Source organism: Episyrphus balteatus, chromosome 1 (genome assembly GCF_945859705.1).
Source record: "Episyrphus balteatus chromosome 1, idEpiBalt1.1, whole genome shotgun sequence".
In the NCBI taxonomy this organism is placed as follows: Eukaryota; Metazoa; Arthropoda; class Insecta; order Diptera; family Syrphidae; genus Episyrphus; species Episyrphus balteatus.
The window spans coordinates 161,628,317-161,649,410 of record NC_079134.1 but is presented as its reverse complement, the minus strand read 5'-3'; the positions used below and the strand labels follow the sequence as shown (position 1 = coordinate 161,649,410).

At 36.6% G+C, this 21,094-nt stretch overlaps 3 protein-coding genes across 6 annotated transcripts in view; 1 reads left to right on the top strand and 2 right to left on the bottom strand.

Annotated features, from left to right (window-relative positions):
- Positions 1 to 153: 153 nt before the first annotated feature.
- Positions 154 to 2,741, top strand: LOC129911693 (uncharacterized). Its single transcript, XM_055989564.1, has 5 exons — positions 154 to 1,625; positions 1,678 to 1,942; positions 2,005 to 2,169; positions 2,217 to 2,532; positions 2,585 to 2,741. The coding sequence occupies exons 2-5, from the start codon at positions 1,684 to 1,686 to the stop codon at positions 2,739 to 2,741; spliced, it is 897 nt and encodes a 298-aa protein (XP_055845539.1). The 5' UTR covers positions 154 to 1,625; positions 1,678 to 1,683.
- A 3,209-nt stretch (positions 2,742 to 5,950) lies between these two features.
- Positions 5,951 to 6,899, bottom strand: LOC129905541 (eukaryotic translation elongation factor 1 epsilon-1). The gene is made up of 3 exons (XM_055981017.1): positions 6,701 to 6,899; positions 6,324 to 6,626; positions 5,951 to 6,254 (listed from the first exon to the last, which is right to left on the bottom strand). Exons 1-3 carry the CDS (start codon positions 6,779 to 6,781, stop codon positions 6,111 to 6,113), a joined length of 528 nt encoding a protein of 175 aa, XP_055836992.1. The 5' UTR covers positions 6,782 to 6,899; the 3' UTR covers positions 5,951 to 6,110.
- A 3,695-nt stretch (positions 6,900 to 10,594) lies between these two features.
- The window catches only part of LOC129921307 (mucin-19-like), a 147,494-nt gene continuing 136,994 nt past the window's right edge, over positions 10,595 to 21,094 (bottom strand). For all 4 annotated transcript variants that reach the window (XM_056003074.1, XM_056003075.1, XM_056003077.1 and 1 more), the window contains 10 exons: positions 17,706 to 20,347; positions 17,527 to 17,644; positions 16,229 to 17,453; positions 15,976 to 16,170; positions 15,745 to 15,912; positions 15,089 to 15,623; positions 14,850 to 15,021; positions 14,595 to 14,788; positions 13,248 to 14,536; positions 10,595 to 11,243 (listed from right to left, as the gene is read on the bottom strand). In XM_056003074.1, coding sequence (XP_055859049.1) covers positions 11,170 to 11,243; positions 13,248 to 14,536; positions 14,595 to 14,788; positions 14,850 to 15,021; positions 15,089 to 15,623; positions 15,745 to 15,912; positions 15,976 to 16,170; positions 16,229 to 17,453; positions 17,527 to 17,644; positions 17,706 to 20,347 — 6,612 coding nt within the window. In that variant the 3' untranslated portion in view covers positions 10,595 to 11,169. The remainder of the gene's footprint in view (positions 11,244 to 13,247; positions 14,537 to 14,594; positions 14,789 to 14,849; positions 15,022 to 15,088; positions 15,624 to 15,744; positions 15,913 to 15,975; positions 16,171 to 16,228; positions 17,454 to 17,526; positions 17,645 to 17,705; positions 20,348 to 21,094) is intronic.

The following is a 21,094-nucleotide window of genomic DNA, read 5'->3' as shown; positions in this document are numbered from 1 at the left end:
AAATCAATATTTAAGCAATTTTTTAAAAAATACATTTTGTTATTTTTTGAAATCTTTAAACTTTATTGAAAAGGTTCGCTCTTGGCAGAATAAAAAAAAAATATATAACAGCTCTGTCGAACTAGTTAAAAAAATCACTAAACTGCATTTTTCGCGGGACAAATTGCTTATTATGTATGTAATCGGCCCGTCGGTATTCGTACAGCTATCGAGTTGGTTTAAGATTTATTTTTTTGAAAAATATCTATATTTAATATTTGGTAACTGTAAGCCTGGTACATTTAAAAGCCATTCAAAAACCATGAAAAATCAGTAAAATTACCAGTTTTTCAAAAATTGTTTTTAACTCAGGGATAATTAATACGTAATTTTTATTATTTATTCAAAAATTACTATTCTTAAGCTTCAAATTTCAAAATGCCGTTTCAAACAAAAAGATATCTTCAATATACGCTTAACTATAATAACATGAAAATGATGTTTTCCAAAAGTTCGAATGCGGGTAGCGGGGAAACCACGCAACTTAAAATTAAATCATCATGGATTTGCTCTCTTACAGTCCTAGACAACATCCCCAAGTTTGAGCAAAATCTAAAATGAGACAGCAATTCCGTTTGAACGATTTTAAACGGTCTTTAAAAATTGTTGTAATCGAGAGCGGTGAAATTTTTTTTTTTTAACTTTCTTATTTGACCTTTTAATAATGCAGCCCTGTACTCGTTTTACAGATGCATCGACTTTCCGTGGATTCCGAGGTATAAATCTAATTTTACTCCACTAAGTAAGAATACAGTTGTTTTTGATAAAAAAAAATAAGTGGTGGAAAAATTTTTTTCTTTAATGAGAAAAATGCCTGTGGTGAACAGATGACAATTGTAAGATTTTTTTCCGTCAAAGCAATTGGATGCACACTGTTTTGCGAACAAAATTTTTTTCCATTTGGGTTTACAGCTGTGGTGAAATTAAAAAAAGAATTTTTTCGGAAAAGACCTACAAATCTATCCCATAAGAAATGCATTGGTTTTTTTTTTTGTAGAAGAACTGTATACTTAGCTTTAAGGAAAACATAGATTTTTTTCCTACAGTAAAATAAAATTTAAATTCTATGATAAAATTAAATTGGGTAAAATTTTTCTAAGCCATAACAGCAAGTACGTGCAACTCAGTCATGCGTTTTATTTTTATTTTATTTAGCAGGTATATTCGGACCAAAGACTTGAAACAAATTTTGGACTAAAGATATGAATTTGAGTACAAAAATTACAATTATATTTTTTTAGATTTTCAAAAGAAAATCGAAGATTAAACCCTTGTCGAAAAAAATGCATTTTAAAAAATTTCCTCCAAATCCATTGTACAATCCTCGTACAAATCGTTGTTTTTCTGAATTAAGGACAAAATCAGCGGTTGATATCGGATGAAGAAAGAACTTGAGATTGTTTAGTTTAATGGAGTGACTGCAAACAGCAATTCATTTTTAAAATCGAAACTGAAAACAGTTTTTTTTACAATATTCCATTGTCTCGATGACGAACAAGGTTTCAACGATAAGTTTAAATCTGCCAGTCAAATGAGCGGACAGAACACGCATACGTTTAAATAAACTAGTTGGCATCGTAGAGATTGTAATTAAAGGTTCATTTTTATGATACATTATTTTTAAAGTGTCTCTCACAGCTTAACATGCTTTGGGACAAATCACTACTGTGCTTTCTTATTAACATTGTGCTATGTAAATCGTTTTGTATGAAAGAGCCTCGTAGAAAATTTCATCTCATTAAACGATGCCAACGATCTAAGCAGAATATGATTGAGTTTGAAAATGTTGCTTCTTTGGAGGAATGTTTCAAGGTGGCTGAAAGTGCTAAAGCTCTTGCATTAAATTATTCACCTCTTCGTGGTTTGAAATCAAATCTATTTCAACATCAGGACGAGGATTCCAGTAAGTTCATTTATACAAAATCATTACGTGTTGAAAAATAAGCTAATTATATTTTTATACAGATTCGAAATTAAATTTTACCCGTCGTAACAAGAGGAGACACTTTTTTGACCAACCAGAAGAGTTTTTTAACTGTCATGCTCTGCAGTGTCCTGAGAGTTCAGCTTTTATAACAATGGTCAATGACAGTCGATATGATTATTATAGCTTATTTGGAAACCCTCCAGGTGCTAATTTTCCTGTCTAAGGAGTACATTAATTGTTTTCATTACAGATCCAGACCAATATATTTGTCAACCGGAAATCGGATTGTTCCAAGTAAATATGACACAAGAGAAATACGAAACAGCTTATAAGCTTTGCAAAAAGAATTCCAATGGAACTTTAGCTCATATTGTCTCGGAAAAACGAACAAATGCTCTTTCTCAGCTGTTGCAAGGTTCTGATTTCACAAATGGAACATTAAAACTGGCTTATGTTGGGTTAAACTTTACTTTAAACTATGGCAGTGGAGTCTTTATGACACCTGAAAATGAGGAATTGAGTTGTTTTCTATTCAGAGCTTGGGGTCCAGGACATCCTAAAACTAAGTAAGTTTTCATACTTTTAGGGTTCAATTTGAGGCCCTTTTTTTATTTTTAGAGGAAGTTTGTCAAACTCAAGCTGTGTGGCTGTTACCACAGACATTACTTGGATGACAATAGATTGTGATCAAAAACTTCCCTATATTTGTGAAATATATACTTCACCACTTAATGAGTCACTCTTTTTGGATGCATGTGATACATTTTTAAATTAATTAGATAAAATAAATAATTGCTGAACATTTTTGAAGTTCTACATATTCTTTGTTTTTTTTTTTTTACTTGCTTACTGTGATCTGTGAAAATGAAGAGAATGTGGAAAAGTGTATCCCAAAAGTCGGTCTGTCTTTCTGTCTGTATAATGATTAACGGTTTAAACGGATTCTCTTCAAATTTGGTATGTAGCGGTTTTTGGGTACTCTACAAAGGGGTTCTTCAAAGTCGACAGCGAAAATGCTAACGAAATAATATCATTGAGTATTCTGTCAAAGTTACCGTTATTCAATTAGAGATGTAGCAGTGCGATGCAATTTTTTGTCAAATTTAATTTCTTAAAAAATATAATTAGGATTGATATAGAATAATTGTATAAGACTGCTAAATTATTAAATATTTTATTAAATTAAATTTGTAAATAAAAAGTCTTAAAAATATTAACAACTTGAATTCTACGTCTTGTAGGACGACACCTACAGAGAGATACAATATTTTAAAGCTGATCATATCAAAATTTAAAACTGAGATTACTGTATTTCTTTCACTGGGGGTTGGTTGTCGGCAAGCGATCTCCACAGGTATTTTGTGGAATTATTTCCACTTTTTGAATTTATGACTGTGCATCATGTAGATTAGAGCATGTACTGTTATGTATGATATATTAATTTCATCCATCTATCAAAATAAAAAACTGTAAACATAAAAAACAGGATGTAAAATAGGCTTAATGTGAGCACCTGCCAATTAAGGCTTATCCCACGGTGGGCCTACCCACATACGAGGTCTACTCGGGCCAAGACCAGAGCCCCAGAATGCAAACTCAACATTCTGGTAGCAATTTAAAGATCATTCTGGTGCATGAACCCTTACTCTTGTTGAGGGCCGAAGCCTATCAACACTTCTTGCAACTAGTCCAACAGGAGACTAAGTTACCATTTGTTCCGCATTCGGATAACCACAGCCACTGCGATGCTCCCGAAGGGCCATCCCAATGTATTGTAGTCTGTGATAGCATTAGCTACCACAGGGGCTTTTACAATACCCCGCAGTACTCATATGCTGAGTTGGCTCATTAGTTTATTAGAACCTTATTTCCACTTTCTATTTTACTAATTTTTAGTCTTTTGTTCACCAGAACTAAGGAAAGATATTCTTTTTTAAGATAAACTTTTATGCACTGCTTTGGGAAGGCCAGTACAAAAGAATAACTTAAATACCCTTATGGGCTAACCTGACATTCACATGGCTTGCAGCGTAGTGGGAACGCATAAGCACACAAAATACATAGCGTTTAATAGTCCGTAATAATGAAATTACAGACCAAAAACTATACGTAATTAAGGACCATAGCAAAATGAAAGGTTATATTTGTCTCATTGGTTAGTCACTACCTTTTAAGGCTGAGAGCCCTGAAAAGGGCTCGGCACTTGTATAGTAGTTTGTCCAGGAGCACCACGGGGGTTCAATGAGCAAAACTCCTATGAAGACTATTGGTTTCGGCATCTGTATAAAAAAAAGAATACGTACTTAACCCCCAAGCCTCGTTAAGGCTGTCTTCCCTTGGGGGAAACATAAAAAACAGTCGAAACAATTTGGGGCAAAAAAAAAACTTTAATTCGGCGAAAACTCATTTTAGAAATCCAATTTTTTTCCACACGCACATACGCTGAACGAAGATTCGTCTCATATTATAAGTTTGAGATTATTTGCATTGCCAGCTATCAAAAATTCATAAAAAAAAAAAAACAACTCAAAAATACCTCTTAAAAAAGTAGTTGTTTTTCAAAAATTCATATTTCGAGAACCAGGGCCTTGGAAAAAAATTCTTATGAGAAGGTGAATTATTTTTTTGTTTCACTATCCTCCCCATTCTTATAACTTAATTTCTGTAAAAAAATGTACCCTACCTATAATAACTTGATTTGTCGAAGGTCTAACCCCTGCATACTTTATAAAAATTATATTTTTAGAATTTTTTGTAATAGGTACATTCTTCTAATCGTAGAGTTTAATTTTTTTAAATCGTTAGATACTTAGATTTAAAAAAAATTCAACTCTACGACTAAGACGCGACGTATAGAAAATACATTTTTTTTAGCATGTCATTTATCCCATATTTACCTTTTACTGATTGAATTTTTAGGAATCCTTTCTTAGTATTTCCTTAAGAGCCTTGCACACTACAGACTTTCTATCGACCGAAGACAATCTTTACTTGCTCTATAAAGCAAGTATTGGTTTCGTGTGGAAAAAAAAATGGAGTTTTTAATCAAAACCAACATTACGATGGTGGAGAATTCCAAAAAAGTGGGTCTCGCAATTCCGTCCGTGCGTCTGTGCGGTTGTGCGTCCATCTGTACACATTTCCACAGCCTAAACGAGTGGACGGATTTTCTTCCAATTTGGTACAGATGATTTTTATGGAATTCTGAAAGTTGGTTTTTTTTTTGTTTTTTTTATATCTTGCTTAGAAAGTGTACCTCTCATACAAATTTTTCAATTCAAACCAAATAACTCGAAAACGGCTCTAACGATTTTGATTAAACTTTACAAACGTAATATTCAAAGCAATTGCAATTCAAAAAAAGTCAAATAAAAAAACATTTTTTTTTTTCATTTCAAATTTTGCCCTAAATGTCGGCTCTTCCCAAAAATCAACAAAATTTCTTTAATTTTGTATAGAGGCAGCTCTTAAAATCTACAAGTAAACTAACATAAAAGTGCAAGAGCAAGTACGTGCGACCCCAGTCGTGCATTTTAATTTTTTTAATTTCATCGTTTTGATCGGTCGACACTTAATCGTTGCATATGGCTTGGCCTTTAAAATGAAATCGCAATCTATTACGGCTGTTTGATTTCCATTCGAAATCTATTTTCTCCCGTTTTCCAATTTTAGCTGCTCCGAAATCCGTATTCGAACACATTTTGTTCGAATTGAACGGATCTACAATCCGACAAATGTTTGCCGTTTTCATTTCGGGTAGCAATTTGCTACCGGAAAACAATGTTCTCCAACAAAAAATTCGAATGGAAATCAGAACAACCGTTTTCAATCCGTATGGATACAATAAAAATTTAAAATTCAAACAAATATTAGAACAGCCGTGTTTAACAGGCTCAGGCGTAACGTGAGGATGAGTCATTATTTTTCGTGTATGCAGCAGGTGTTTCAACGATTTATAGGACGTTAAAAAGAAAAACTAAAAAATACATTAGGAAAAGATTTATAATTAGACAGTATGAATAGGTATGGGCTTTTTTTTATCTATAAAATTTCTATTTATTCATATCAATAATTAAATGCTTGTGAAAGAAACGTGTTTGTGTGTTGTTGTTTTTTTTTTGTTTATTGATTTTTCATCAAGAACCTATTTGTGTGTTGCTGATCCATGAAGGTAGACAGTTGTAAAGTTGACTTCATTGCCTTGATTAACTTCTGGTCTATTTTGAATATGATTAAACCATCTCGAGAGATTTAAATAGTTTTCCTTTTCAATAGGTGATAATGATTTCTAAATACAAAAAATTCATATAAAAACATTTCAGTGAAATCTTAAATTCTAAAAAAAAAAAAAACTCACAATGAGATCAGTTATGGCCACAAAAACAGCCAAATCAGCTAAAGTTAAAGTGTAACCAACCAAATATGATCGTGACAAAAAGTAGTTATTAAAATCCCTCAGCAAATGTTGTGCTACATGCTTGTCCTTAGATCCGGGAGCTACATAAAGTATAGCATATTCAATCCATTGTTGAACTTGTGCTTCAACTTCCACTGAAGAAATACTATTCTTTGCTGCTTCAGATTGACTTTCTTTAGCTAACATTGATAGAATATTGGCAAAACCAGTTGCTGTTTCATTGTTGCTAGTTCTGGTAACAATCTATTAAAAAGTTTATTCAAAATGATCAAAAGTGAATTTTGTACGATAGGTTATAAAGTTTTGAAGGAACTTACTTTTTCACTATTGTATGCTACTTTTCCAATTGGAACACCCAGACAGGTGGCTATTTTAGTTACTGCTTCAGCGTCACACATTTTAAATGATTTTATTTAATGTAAAATATTGATTTCTTTAATAATAAATTTGTTTAAAAATGTGCAAATGCCACCGAACAACAAATAAGCAAAACACTGTGTAGTTTTTGACAGATCAAAATCGAGCAAAAAAAAAAATCAATGAATGGGTACGTTCAATGAAATGATTCTGAAGTTTTTGAATTTTTTGAGAGTGTGGAAGAACAGAGATGGTATACAAAATTTTAAATCCTAAGCGGTATTGTGGGGATAGAGTTTTGTACCGCAGCAACCAAAGTCTACCGCTGTATTATGATTAGTAAAATAAAAATACATTAATATTGGGGGCAATAAAAGGCGCCCAAACCAACGACGATCGCCGACAAAAAAATATCTGCTCGTCGCCGTTGAGGTGAGGATTTTTTTTCGTACAAAAACGTTGTGAGCGACGTTTTTGTCGTCTATCGTAGTTGCTTTTCATTCATAAAAATCTAGCAAAAAAATATCAATGAATGGGTACGTTCAATGAAGTACCTAACTTGAAATTTTTGAATTTTGTGACAGTCTGGCCTACCAGAGATGTTAATACAAATTTTAGATCGTAAGCGGTATTATGGCGATATTGCTTTGTACCGCAACAAGCTTAGTCTACCGCTGATATTATAATGAGTGAAATAAAAATACATAATATTCGTCACATTAAAGGCGGCCAAACCAACGACAAGCGACGACAAAAAAATACGTCGTCGTCGCAGTTCAGGTGTGGATTTTTTGTATACAAAAACGTTGCCTGTTGCGTATTTTCATAGTTGCTTTTTTGTATTGGAAAGCTGATGCCTGCGGTGTGGTCCCATTTCAATTTCGTTCAGTTTTGGCTATAGAAACTATGAGATAAACCATAAAACCCAGTTTTGATAAATGGAAGCCGGTCCAGTCTCCAAAGTTGAGAAACATTTTAATTTTAAAATCAAGAATTACAACAGAAAATAATTTTTAACACAAAATACATAAATATATTGCACTTGGAATCAAGAAAAATGCACAGGACAATAAAATTTAAGTGACAGGTAAGTGAAAATCTCCAACGAGTAAGTGAAAAAGCAGAACGAAATTTTTCGTTCAAGATTTCGTTATGTTATTTATCAGCTTTAATTTGTACTCACTTCGAATATCCATTAAGGTCATTCCCTAGGTTTGTGTATTTCAAAAGTTTTACAAATTAACAGTAGCTTCCACATAGAAAGTATCTCCTCTCACTACTCCACTTAATTTACCTTATTCAATTTCTTGGATGATGTGCGAAAAAGTGGCGTCTGAATATTTTTCTAGTACGTGGCCTCTATTTACTTTTTGTTTTGTATTAAATAATTTTAAATATAAAAATGGCGCCCAATGTGAAAATTTACTATTTCTTTAAAACAACTCAGGACTGAAAACAATTGCAGTTACAGTATTATTAGTTCATAATTCGTACGAAATTTGTTTGATGTTTATCATTGACATTATCCTTAAATATTATTGAAAAATGATAACGACATTTGGCTAGTATCTCTACCTCGCTAATACTTACTTGCTATCTCGCTTATAACACGTGTAAAGTTAACTTTTGAGGCTTGCACTTTCATATCTGCATAAAAATAGTCTTAAGGCATTAAAATACACTAAGGACCGTTAAAGTTTCAAGAACAATTATTCTTAGCTTTCGCTGGTCTTCAGTTCTTTAATGTTTAATGATAATCTTGTCTAACACTCTTATTGCGATTAACAACTACGAATTGATAGTTGATTAAAGCTTAAATTTCAATATCTTATTTCTTAATCAACAAAAGCTTTTAAAATAGAGAATGATGCCAACCGTTCTTAATTAAAATGTAATTATTGAAAAATTTCCTTAAAAAGTTGACCAGGGGTGCCAGCATGTAATCTTGTACAATCTATTATTTTATACCGATAATATTTAAAAACCGAGGCCAATAAAATTTTTCTGATTACGGATTTGAGCTCAGGGGGTGTCAGCACGTAACTTTGTTCAATCGAGTTAACTTGATGCAATCGAGCAGTGGCAGTACCTATTTTTAACCAATCGTGCATTTTCATTGAAAACCTTCGATTGAACCAAATTAGATGATTCTCGATTGCGTCGATCACACTCGATTGTATCAAGTTACTTGCTGGGGCCCCAGCACAAAAAAAAAGAAACTTCAGAAAACTAAATTTGGTTCTTGTGTAAAAAAAAGTTCAATTTTGTTGACTAGTGCAATCAATGGATAGTTGACAATCGCAATATGGGTGTTATATAGCATGTTTGACATTGACAAATGCCACGGACCAAGTGTTAGCTGTCGAAAAACAATACGCCCTTTGTTACTGTGTCGAAGGCTGTGAAATGTTCCATCTTGTATTTGCTTTTAATAGCATTTATAAAAAAGCACCATTCGTGCACCGTGCAAAACTGGAAAATATACCTATATTTTGATTTTTAGTTCCAAAATCCGTCAAACTCAATAAACTTCTATTTATTAATTAGTTTTTATTTTATTTCATAAATTTTTATCTGTGTTTTTATAAATTCGGAAATAAATAAAAAAATAAAAAAAATAAAAGATGGATGTGTTTTTTTGTATTTTTATATTATATGTATTTCTAGGAAAATTTTAAATTCCTTATTATAATTCTAATTGTTTTTTTTTGTTTCTTTAATAAATTTGTAATTACTCAATATATATATATGTATATTTATATATACTCCATATGGTATTTTTTTTTTGTTTTATCAATTACATGAGAGAATTTTAGTTTTGTTCATTAAAATAAAAAATAAAAAAGAAAAATAATAATAAAATTAATCAATAATAAAAATTAAAATAAAAGTATGTATAAAAAAAAACTTAAAAGGGATTATTTTCTTTTTATCAAATAACTAAACAAATAAGTTTACTATTTTATTTAAAATACCTTGATTTTTTTTTTGTTTAAATAAAAAATAATACATACTTAATAGCGCGATATTATTCCATATTTTATATATATATATATATTATAATGTGTAAATAGTATTTAGTTTAGCTATATTAATTCGAAAAACTTATTTTTATTTTATTTTATTGATTGAATATAACACTCAAATGTATTTTTATGTTTGTTTTACAAAATTATCTTATATTCAATATTTTTTTTTTGTTTTTGTGTGTTTTTTACTTATTCATCATTTTTTAATAATTATACATAATTAATGGTAATTTCTTTTTTTTTTTATTTATTTGCCTTGTATATGTTTATTTGCATTTGCTTGTGTTTTTTTTTTTATTTAATTGATTTTAAATTTTATATAAAAAAATAATTACATTTATGTGTGTGTGTTTGTTTGTTTAATTTTTATACATTAATATTTAATAAATTTAATTTGTTTTAAGTTTTTATTATATTTATTTATACTATTTATATATTTGCGTTCAAAAACAAAAAAAAATGGTACTTGTCAGCTTCTATATTATTTAATATTTAAATGAATTATATTTATTTTATTTAAATTTTAATTTACAGTTAAGTTAACCCTACGATACTAAATAAAATAACGATTTTGTTTTCTTTTCAAAAAAGGAAATTCTAATTTCTACACAATAAAGATAGTTTTTTTATTCCTTTTTGTTGTTATTATGTTATTAATTTAGTGTAATTTTATTATTTTTAATATAGTAAATAGACACGATGATTTTAATTTACTTATATTTATAATATTTACTGAGAATATATACAGTTAATAATAAAAAATTATTAAACTTCTACTATGTGCCATAGTTAAATAATTTGTTTGTTGTTTGTTGTTTTTTCTTTTTTTTAGTTTTTCTTTTGTTTTTTTTTTATAATGTAAGTAAAAAGGAGAAAACATTATTATTATGTATTTGTTTAATGTAGTTTCAAATATTATTATTTTTTTAATTCAATTCCTACAACATTTATATTTTTTATATATATTTAGAAAATGTATTTTATTTTATTTTGTGTTTGCATTGAATTGTATAAAGCTCTCTCCGAGTTACAAGTTTATTTTATATTTTTTTGTTTTGTTTGTTAATTTACTTACTTTTCCTTATAAAATAGTTTTTTTTTTTTGTATTAATTATTATTCACAATTACAGTCAAAAATTAAAAATAAAATAATAATAGTTAAAAAAATAAAAATAAAACAATTATATCATTTCCCAAATGGATTGCAACCATTCTGTTGTGGTTACTTTGTGTGTCTGATCTAATTTTATGTTTGTTGTTGGTGTTTTGTTGTTATATTTTGTTCGCATGATAAGAACCTTCAATGAAGTTTTGCATCACCAATTATAAATTTATATTTATTGGTGAAACATGTGTGGTGTTATTTACTTCATGTATGGATTCTTATCACTTAGCTGATCTCATTTAGTAGGTCCAGGCGGGAATGGGTTTATCACAGCTACGGCGGCAGCCTGTTGGCTAGCTAAAACGGCAGCTGAAATGGAGAAAAATTAAATTTATTAATCAAATAAATAATAGGAAAGTTAAATTTAAATAATTATTTTAAATGGAGTTTCGAACGTCACAGATAACATAAATAAAAATATTTAAAATGTAACTGAATTGTACACAAATATATATTTAAAGAACAATGGGCAAATTTGTATGGAACGTTAACGTTGCGCGGCCAAGAATGATTTTGTTATTTATTGATGTAGTTAAGCTGTAAATGTATTGTGCAAAAGCAATGTGACGCACATAACAAATGGATAAAATGCATTTTTGCATTTAACACTTTTTATAGATTTTCTTATTATAGGAACCTTAAAGTGCATTTTAAATTCGAAATGCTGATGCTCTGTCATTTTCTCTGCACCTGAAGATTCTAATCTGGAATATCCGACCAATAGAAACCAAAACATAGCCTTTTTAGAACAAGACTTTTGAGTCATATTTTAGAGATTTTTGTTCAATTTTTTGTAAGTTTGAAATATTTGAAAACTTTCGAAAAAAGACTCGACACTACTGGTTTAAAAAGCCAATATTATGAGTTCTATTGGTCGGATATTCAAGATTGATGTCTTCAAGCTCAGTGAAAATGGCAGAATATCATATTTTATGATTAAAATGAAAATATAATTAAATTTTTACTTTAAACATTGCACAATGCATTAACAATACCTTACAATTTTGCCCTTCCTTCTTTATTTTATAAAATTTACTATCTTGACCTGATGTTAAACAAGATAAAAATCGCCATACATAGACGGCAACCCTATCACGTTTTGCTTATATTGACCGTATTTTGACCATAAAAAATTCCTTGGAGAAAGCCTTATAGAAGGTACATTCAGACGATTTGCTTACAACGAGCGGTTAAAAAGGCCTTATGTCGTTTTTCAGGTTCCAAAATGGCGTCAAGGATTTACTGCTTTAGAAAGATGTTACGACAGTGTTCAAGTGAAGAAATAGATTCCACGATGATTCTATTGCCAATCATTTTGAATGTTTTTTTTTTGTATACCATCCAAAAGAATCAAGTAAGGAGAAGAAGCACTTGCATTAAAAAATACAATTTCTGAGACCTACTGTCCTTGATATCTCGAAAACAGTCCATTTCCGGACCTTACAAAATATCAAAAATTAAGACAAATTCATCGGGAGCTTAAATTCATAAAATTTGTACTGGGTCGCTTGAAAAACATCCTTTAATTTGAAAATGCAACATTCTTCTATCGACTTCATTGCTGCCAATATTAGCAAATTGAATAACCCTTTTTCAGGGAGGAACTATATTTATGAAAAGGGCTTACATCAGTGTTGCCAGAATATTTTAGAAACAAGGAGCCGATTTTGAAAAATCTTGGAGCCAAAAATAGCCGCTTTCAAAAATGGTAAAACAAAACGTAAAAAAAATTTGTGGAATGGGATTTCTGAATTTTTTTAAATTTTTATTTTGTTGATATATTCTGGTTTTCATGGTCATTAAATTTGTGCTGTAAAATGTTTTGATTTTAAAGGAGCATTAAATCGTCAAGTTCAAAATTAAAAGAGCCAAATTCCAATAAAATCAAAAATTTAAGGAGAAAGTGAAAAGTTCGAGGAGCATGTTTGGCGATAAATAGCAGGCCTTGGCAACACTGGATTCCATTCGAAAAGCTTAAGTCTCGAAAGCCAATCAAATTTTCGCCATTTTTTCTCCGGTATTTGTCTGAGAGAAACTGAACTAGTTGAAAGATTCTGATTCTGAAACAATTGCGGTTTGATAATGCTCAATGAAGAGCTCGTACTAAATATTTGTGTACCTATTTTGTTTTCTACAAACTACAGTTACAACTTATTCGACAAACTACAAACAATCTAATAAATTAAATAAAAATTAAATTAAAAATTGCACACATACATTGACGTATTTTTGATTGTTGAGAGATCACGAGTAAGTTTTGTTTAGTTTTGAGAGAAAAAAAAACTTGAGCATATTTGTAAAACTAAAGCTCACCTCCATAGGGCGCCGGATACATAGGATAGCCAAGTCCAACGTGCGTATGATGGTGTGTGTGCACATGTCTCTGGGGTGGCGGACTTCGACTATCAGCTGGATTAACACTGCCACTGCCAGGTATTCCAGCCACACCGCCAGGTCCCTGCTGCTGTTTGGCCAGCAGCGGATCAACCACCATTGATTTGTTGTTATCACCTTTTTGTGGCGGTCCCAGGCCACCACCACCACTCAGGCCTGGAGGCATTGAGTTTGAGGGTGGTTGTAGGTTTAATGGACCCGACGGATTTGTTGACGGTATCCCAAGTCCAGAATTGGGTCCCCCTGTCACGGGATTATTGCCGGGCGATGGCCCCATATTGACTGGCCCTCCTGGGCCTCCGGGTGGCAAACCGCTACCACCACCTCCAACGCCTCCACCGCCGCCGCCTTGTTGCGAAACATTCGGACTAGAAACACTGACTTTGACATTGCCACTTGTTGGACTCTTGAGAGCACGCTCACTCAACTCGTGAATCTTATGGGTTGTGTAATACTGGCTAGCGGCATGATGCAATGCATCCAAGGCCTTAGTACCGGGGTTTCGGGAGAGATCTTCGGGAGCATGATAGCGCGCCATGGGCAGGTGATACGGTGGTGTGTTGTATGGTGTTGACATCAGCACATTGCGATACATCGGGTGGCTTGGATCAAATCCAAAAGGACTCGGACTGATGTACGATGGATGCAAGAAGTATTGGGAAGTTGGCGGAGGTGGGGGCCCCTGAGTTTCCATTGTTGGCTTTTGGCCTTCTTGTTTGATTTTTACATCCTTTTCTTCTTTGATTGAATCCTTTATAAGATTGGTTGCCTTTTGTCCCATTGAGCCCGAGGACGAGCTCGATTTTGAACTCTTCTGACTGCTCGAGTTTTGTTGTTGTTGCTGCTGTTGTTGTTGATGCTGCTGCTGTTGTTGTTGTTGATGTTGTTGTTGCTGCTGCTGCTGTTGTTGCTGCTGTTGCTGAGCTTGCTGTTGGGCTTGTTGTTGAGCTTGTTGCTGTGCTTGTTGTTGAGCAGCTTGCTGTTGGGCTTGTTGTTGAGCCTGTTGTTGAGCTTGCTGCTGAGCCTGTTGTTGGGCTTGCTGCTGAGCTTGCATTTGCTGCGATTGCTGGTGGCTCAGTTGCTGTTGTTGTTGTGCCGACATTGGCAAGTCTTCGGGCTTCATTTGTGAGCCAGGTGGCTGTTGATGTGACCCAGACTGTACTTGTTGCAGAAAATTGTTGCGTCGTTGCTCCGAGAAGATATAATACCTGTAAAACGAATTTATTAGAACAAGTCGGTTATATTACAAAGCTTTGATTGCTTTACCTTCGTAGCTCTTCATTCTGTGCAAGATGCGGTGAATGCTGATGTGGCATACTAAGCTGCTGTCGCTGGTACATACTTGGATAGCCACCCATCGATTGGACTGGAGGATCTTTGGGATGCATTGGATGACTGTTGGGTTCCTGTTTGATCTCCTTCGTCGTTGGTTCGCTCTTGATCAACTTTGATGATATCATCTACCAAGAAATCAAGAGTTAAGACAAGATTCCTAAAGAGATAACAAAAAAGCAAGTTTACCTGTGTTGACAATTTGGCATTCTCGTGAGGACTTTGACTCTCCTTGATGCGATCGTCTTTCAAAGTTGGTGGAGGATTTTGCAGAGCATGACCGAGTTTGTTTTCATCAGAGACCATTGACACCGGACCATAATTTGGCTCAACATTATAAGGATACCCTGGCGCCATGTAGCTGTTTGAATACAATGAGAACAGATATTAAAACATATTGCAAGACTATATCATCTTTGTGAACTTACTTGAAAGGATAAAAGTGCGTCATTGGTTTAGCTGGCGAAGGATTAGGCAACGAACCGGGTGCGCCACCTCCAGATGCAGAACTACTTGATACTGGATTTGGACCACTGCTGGCCAAACCCAATCCAGATCCAACATTCTGGACACTTTCTTTGATATTTTGCTCCTGCTGTTGCTGCTGTTGTTGGTGTTGTTGTTGCTGTTGTTGCTGCTGCTGTTGTTGAAGCTGCTGTTGATGTTGCTGCTGCTGTTGTTGCTGCTGTTGTTGTTGCTGTTGTGGCGAGGGCTTCGTCATTAAATCTAGCGGTGGATCCTTATTCTTAGTATATTCAATCTGCGGTGATTGGGGTATAACCGATGGTGGTTGGCCAGGTGCACCATGGGGACCCTTTACTTGTTGATGCTCTGAGGGCACCAAATATTGCTGTTGTGGGTAGAACTGATACATTCCATAGTTACTTAGAGGTGGAATTGGAGGAGGTGCACCTTCTTGAGGTTTCTTAATATCAACAACGTGCTTGGGAGCTTGAGATTTGTCTGCAAAAATTGATTTAAGGGCATTTAGATATCATAGTTCCGACATGATGAGTTGTCCCATAATGGGCTGGGTCGACCCCCATGGACTGATATGAATTTGAAAAAAAAAAGAAGAACTTACCAATCATTTCTGTGTCTACAACCGGCGTAGAATCATCAGATATATCACTGTAGGCCGGACTTTGTACATCGTCGCGTGACATGGAATTATCAAAGTCGCCTGGAAGCGGTGATTTGCGATTTTTCTTTTGCTTGCCAAATGGCTGCTGGGTTTTGCCCAATGGAATGCCTAAGAAAGAGAGTATTAACTATGAGAACATGTTGGTTTCATAAGAAGAACACCCAATCGTACCTTGTTGTGATGCTTGAGGAGGAGCACCAGGATATCCAACTGGTTGATGTGCTGTCTCTGGAGTGCCCGGAGGTCGGGATTGTGGTGCCATTGCAGCAGCTGGCGTAGGTCTGAGTGGACTCTGCCCTGGCAGTGTAATTGGATTGCCCTGAGCACTTTCTGTCTGAGGACCGAATCGAAGAACTCCTGGTTTCACTGAAAGTAAATGAAAAATTCAGTTTGATTCTTAAGATTAAGTCGTCTTGATCCTTACGTGGTCCAGAATGCATTTGTTGTTGTTGCTGAGGCGATGGCTGCTGTGGCTGCACAATCTCATTCATAATTTGATTAACAATTGAATGTTGTTGGTGTTGAGATAGTGCCTGTCCTGAAATACCGGCAGTGATACTGCCTCCAGGAATCGCGTGCTGTGGAGGCAACTGCGAAATCGGAGGCAAACCGGAAAGTGTTTGATTCGGAACAACACCAATAGATGGCGCAGGAGTCTGCACTGCACTGAGGATACCACTACCACTGATGCTGACCGAAGCCACTGGTGCTGGAACTGATGGGACACTTATAATGGGTGAAGCTGCTGGAACAGTACTTGCGGGAGCTACCGAGACCGGCGCCGCTGACAAGGTTGGCTGCGGCGTCTGTACTTGCGAAGCAGTTGGTGGCGTTGAGGGAACAACTGCCACTGGCGATGGTGGCGCCACCGTCGCCGTTGGTGTCGAAGGATGAACCACACTGGTTGGTGTTGGCGGGGCAACAACTGGCGTAGCCGTTGGGGTAACTTCGGGAGCGTCTGTAGCTATTGCCGCTGTTGGTGTAGCCGGTGGCTGAGGAGTACCAGCTGGAGCTGGTGATGGGGTTGTCGGCGGTGCCGAACGCACCGGTGACTCTGGCAACTGCAACGAGTCCTCATCCATCGATCCGGATCCATGGGCATGGCTCTGATGATAGCGCAGACCATTGGCGTGCTTGAACTTTTTGCTGCAGTCTTGTTCCGGACACTCTAGCAATACCGGTGAGATCGCGCACGGCGACGCAGTCTTACATTTCTTCGTGGAGATTTGAACATTCAATCCGGTAACGGGATTGACAAGACTCTGGGGCTGTGCACCCAATAAACCGGCGCTTAATGCAGGCGTTTGAATTCCACTGGCATTGGCCAAAATAGGAATGGCGCCATTGCCACTTGTGCCGCCCGAAGCACCATTAGCCCCACTTGCAGCAGAGTCGCCATTCACTGGGGATGGACTCTCGTCTTTGGATTTGAGCTTCTCTGGCCGCGGCGGCAGGAATGCCGTCGGCGAGGTCGATGGCGTGTTGGTGGAGTTAGCGTTCGATGATGACGACGTCGACGATGCGGACGACGATGTCGATGAGGATGCGGTGCTGTTGGTTGTGGTGTTGGTGGTTGATGCAGCACCAGCTGTTGTGACTGCACGACCGCCACGACCTTTGGAACCGCCATTGCGAAGTTTGGAATGAACCTGTTATCAAATAAAAAAAGAGTTAGTTAGAGTAAGTCTTATGCGCGAAAGCGCGATGTTACTCAAGACTCACAGAGCTTCGAGTCTCGGTGAAGTTGCTGAGATCCGGAGCAAGGACTGAACTGCGTCCGCGCTTGCCACGACCTTTTGGAGTGCGTGAGTCAAGCTCTTCAGTTGGTGAATCACAGAATCTGTTAGAAGGGAGACAAATTAGTTACTTTCTTCTTGGTCGAACCAAATAGTTTTACTTACCTTGGAGGAGCCCAATCGTGTCTGGTGCAATCCAACAGTGTGCCGACATAAGTCTTGCCACGCCAAGTGACATTCACTACGAGAACGCCACCTTCTGTCTCATGCCAGACAATTCCTTCGAGAGTAACCGATGTGCCTGGTTCACACGGACCCAGACAGTCCGGTTCGGTGATCGTGCCAACAGAAGTTCCCACACAAATATCGATCATGTCCTTGTTGTCGCATTTGGCACGTTTTGCCGGAGGACTCTTGGTCCCGTCATCGGTTGCGGCAGCAGCTGCTGCTGAGTTAACGGGTACCGAAATCGTGTGGTGAACTGTGGCTGAGATCATGCCGGGCGCCGTCGCTGACATGGCCTTGGCGATGGCGCCGGGATTGCCAACGGAACTAGTGCCACTGTTTCCGCTGGCATTTGTTTGTGCAGCCGAATTGCTATAGGAAGATGTTCCCACTGATACTGAAGCAGAATTCGATAGCTGGGAATTGCTCGCAGTCAGAAGGCCTGCGGATGACATCTTTGTACTGTCCTTTGGCGGCCCAGGGGCGTTCGGGGAGCCACTGTTCGATGACTGGACATTGCCAGTGCTACTGTTCGTCGAGGGGGTAAACACTCCAGGCGGAATATTTGAACTGGTTGTTGAACCATTGTTGCCACCATGGGAATTCGAGCTATTCCCATTGTTGGTGCTCATTCTCTGACCAAGTGCATCCAAACTGCTGGTTCGGTTGCGAATGCAGGTCAGATTTGTGCATGGCCCTTGGAGATTTCCTCCACCACCTATTTCATGGCCACAATTGCAGGATGATCCTGAATTAGATCCTCCACCAAGTGTGCTTGAAGATGAGTTTGCCCCTGCAGACAATAATGTCGCAGACGCTGAGTTAGATGACCGCTCATTGGTCGAATTGCTGCTGTGAGAGTTCGATGAGTTATTGGCATTACCGCTGCCACTTCCATTACCACTGCCATGGTCAGACTTGTCCCGGGAGTGTGGAGTCTTGTCTTTTGTCTTTTCGCGACGATGACCGCTGCTTCCGCGCTTAGTGCCCTGCTGTGCAGGCACCATTTGCCCTGAAGATGAAGGATTGCTCTGATTTCCAGAGCCACTGCTGCCACTTCCACCAACGCCTCCTCCACTTGTAGCGTTGCTATTATTTTGATTATTACCACCACCGCTGCCGCTGTGCTTTTTGCCAGACGACGACGACGAGGAAGACGATGAGGATGACGACGATGAGGAGGAGGATGACTGAGATGTGGAATTGTTGCCTCCTGGGGAGGCGTCTTCTAAATTAGATGTATTACCGTTTTGTTGTTCGGCCTTGACAATTTCGTGTTTTGCCTCTGAGGTTTTTGTACCGGGTTTGGTTCGTTTGATTTTCATTTTTAATCCTTTGTCCAATGTAGCTTGATGGTCTATTGACATTTTTGTGGCTGATTTTCCAGCACCTTGTCCACCGCTCGGCTGTGATGACATGCTGTTCGTCGCTTGTGCTTGCAGCAGAGATTGCGACGATCCGGCAATCGATGATGGCTTGTTGCTGCTGCTTTTCGGGCCACCAAAAGTAGTATTAACGCCTGCTCCGGCTGACTGATTTACCAGATTCCCGCCTTTGGAGAATCCGGCAAATGTCGAGGTGGCTAGCGAGGTGGAAGAACTACCTGCTCCTCCTCCGCTGCCTCCGCCGCCGCCGCCGAGTGACTTACTATTGAGCTGTGCCACCAGCGATGGTTGCTGCAGCTTCAGACTTTTGCTACCACTATTTGTGGATTTCTTCTCCTTGCCCGATCCACTGATAAGGGTATTCCGCAATTGGGACAGGGTACTGTTTTGTTTTCCCAACTGCGGTGGGAACACCGACGATGGGGATGACGATGAAGCTGACAATGCTGCGCTGTTAGCGGATGTAGTTGTTGATAATGAAGACGAACTTGACGAAGATGATAAGGCAGCACCAGGTGATTTCGCTGTTGCATTTAATTGACCTGCTGTTGCTGTTGATGCTGCTCCTGCTACCACTACCGTTGTCGACGTTAAATTATTTGTGGAAGCAGTGGATGTTACAACACCACTACTGCCGCCACCACCACCCGAAGAACTACTAGAAGCTACTGCTGCGGCCGCTTCTGCGGTCGATGAAGACTTTTCAATGTCAGCGTCCAAGTCAATTATTAATTCTGGTATTCCACAAACGTCCCACTCGTCTTCGTATTCGAAATTAGTATCTTTTGATTCGCTACTTGATGCGGATGAGGAAGCCCCTGACGATGAGGTTGATGAGGTCGACGATGAAATTGACGATGATGACGTCGATGACGACGACGATGACGACCCTGATGACGAGGACGTTGTAGACGTTGATGATTGCGAGGAAAGGGATGTAATTTGTTCAGTAGCGTTTACCCCTTGTTGATTAAGCGTCGTTGGTGACGCTGATATTAATATATTATTGCTTGATTTAGTACACGTAGTATTTGATATACTATTTGCTTGTTTTACATTTGATGCTGCTGTTGTGTTCGACGCAACAACTGCTGCTGTTGCAGAATTATAATTCAATTTATTATTATTGTTCAATTGTGATGAACCACTACCACTCGATTGTTTATTGCTTTCCGTTGCTAAGCTGTTAACGGCCACCTGAAATTAAGAAAAGAATATCAAATGAAATATAAGTTAGATGAAGAATTTTAGTTATTTTAGTTTAAATGATTTCGCATATTAAGATTTAGCAAATAAGAACGTTTGGCATACTCTCATAAAAAATTCATATTGAAGATATCTGTTTGGAAAAAAAATAAACTCTTTTCAACTGTGGTCAGACCACCCAAAATCACAAGAAATTTGCAGAGAAAATGCTGAAAACTCCTTAATTCCTATGTAGGTTTACAGTCATGACTATGAGCAAGTCCCTGGGCGTCATCCTTACTGATAATTCCTGTTATATATGTTTTTTTTTCGTGGATATGGCCCACTTCAGTTTCTTTAGATTTTCCACCTACGCATTAATGAAAACATTTTGAGTCTTTCTCTCTTCTTGTTAAACCATTTAAATGATGTGTTAACACTAATGATTTTACAACCTAATAAATAAAAATAATTTGAGAATACTTAAAATTTTGTCCATAAGGTACATAATTCGCGCCAACATTTTGTGAAGACATATTTAAAAATATATAAGAGGAATTATGTTTGATTTGTTTAATGTTACCATTTGGGCACGGGTCGTTTGAACGCGACACTACTCGAAGTGTCTTGCACTCCATATGTTTTGATGCAGAAATGTTCCTTGGGGTCTAAATAGTAAGAAAAAAGCTTTTTTAAAATTTTCTATCGAGCTATTCGTTTTTTATGAGCTTAATAAGTTATGAAAAAACGTACTTTTAC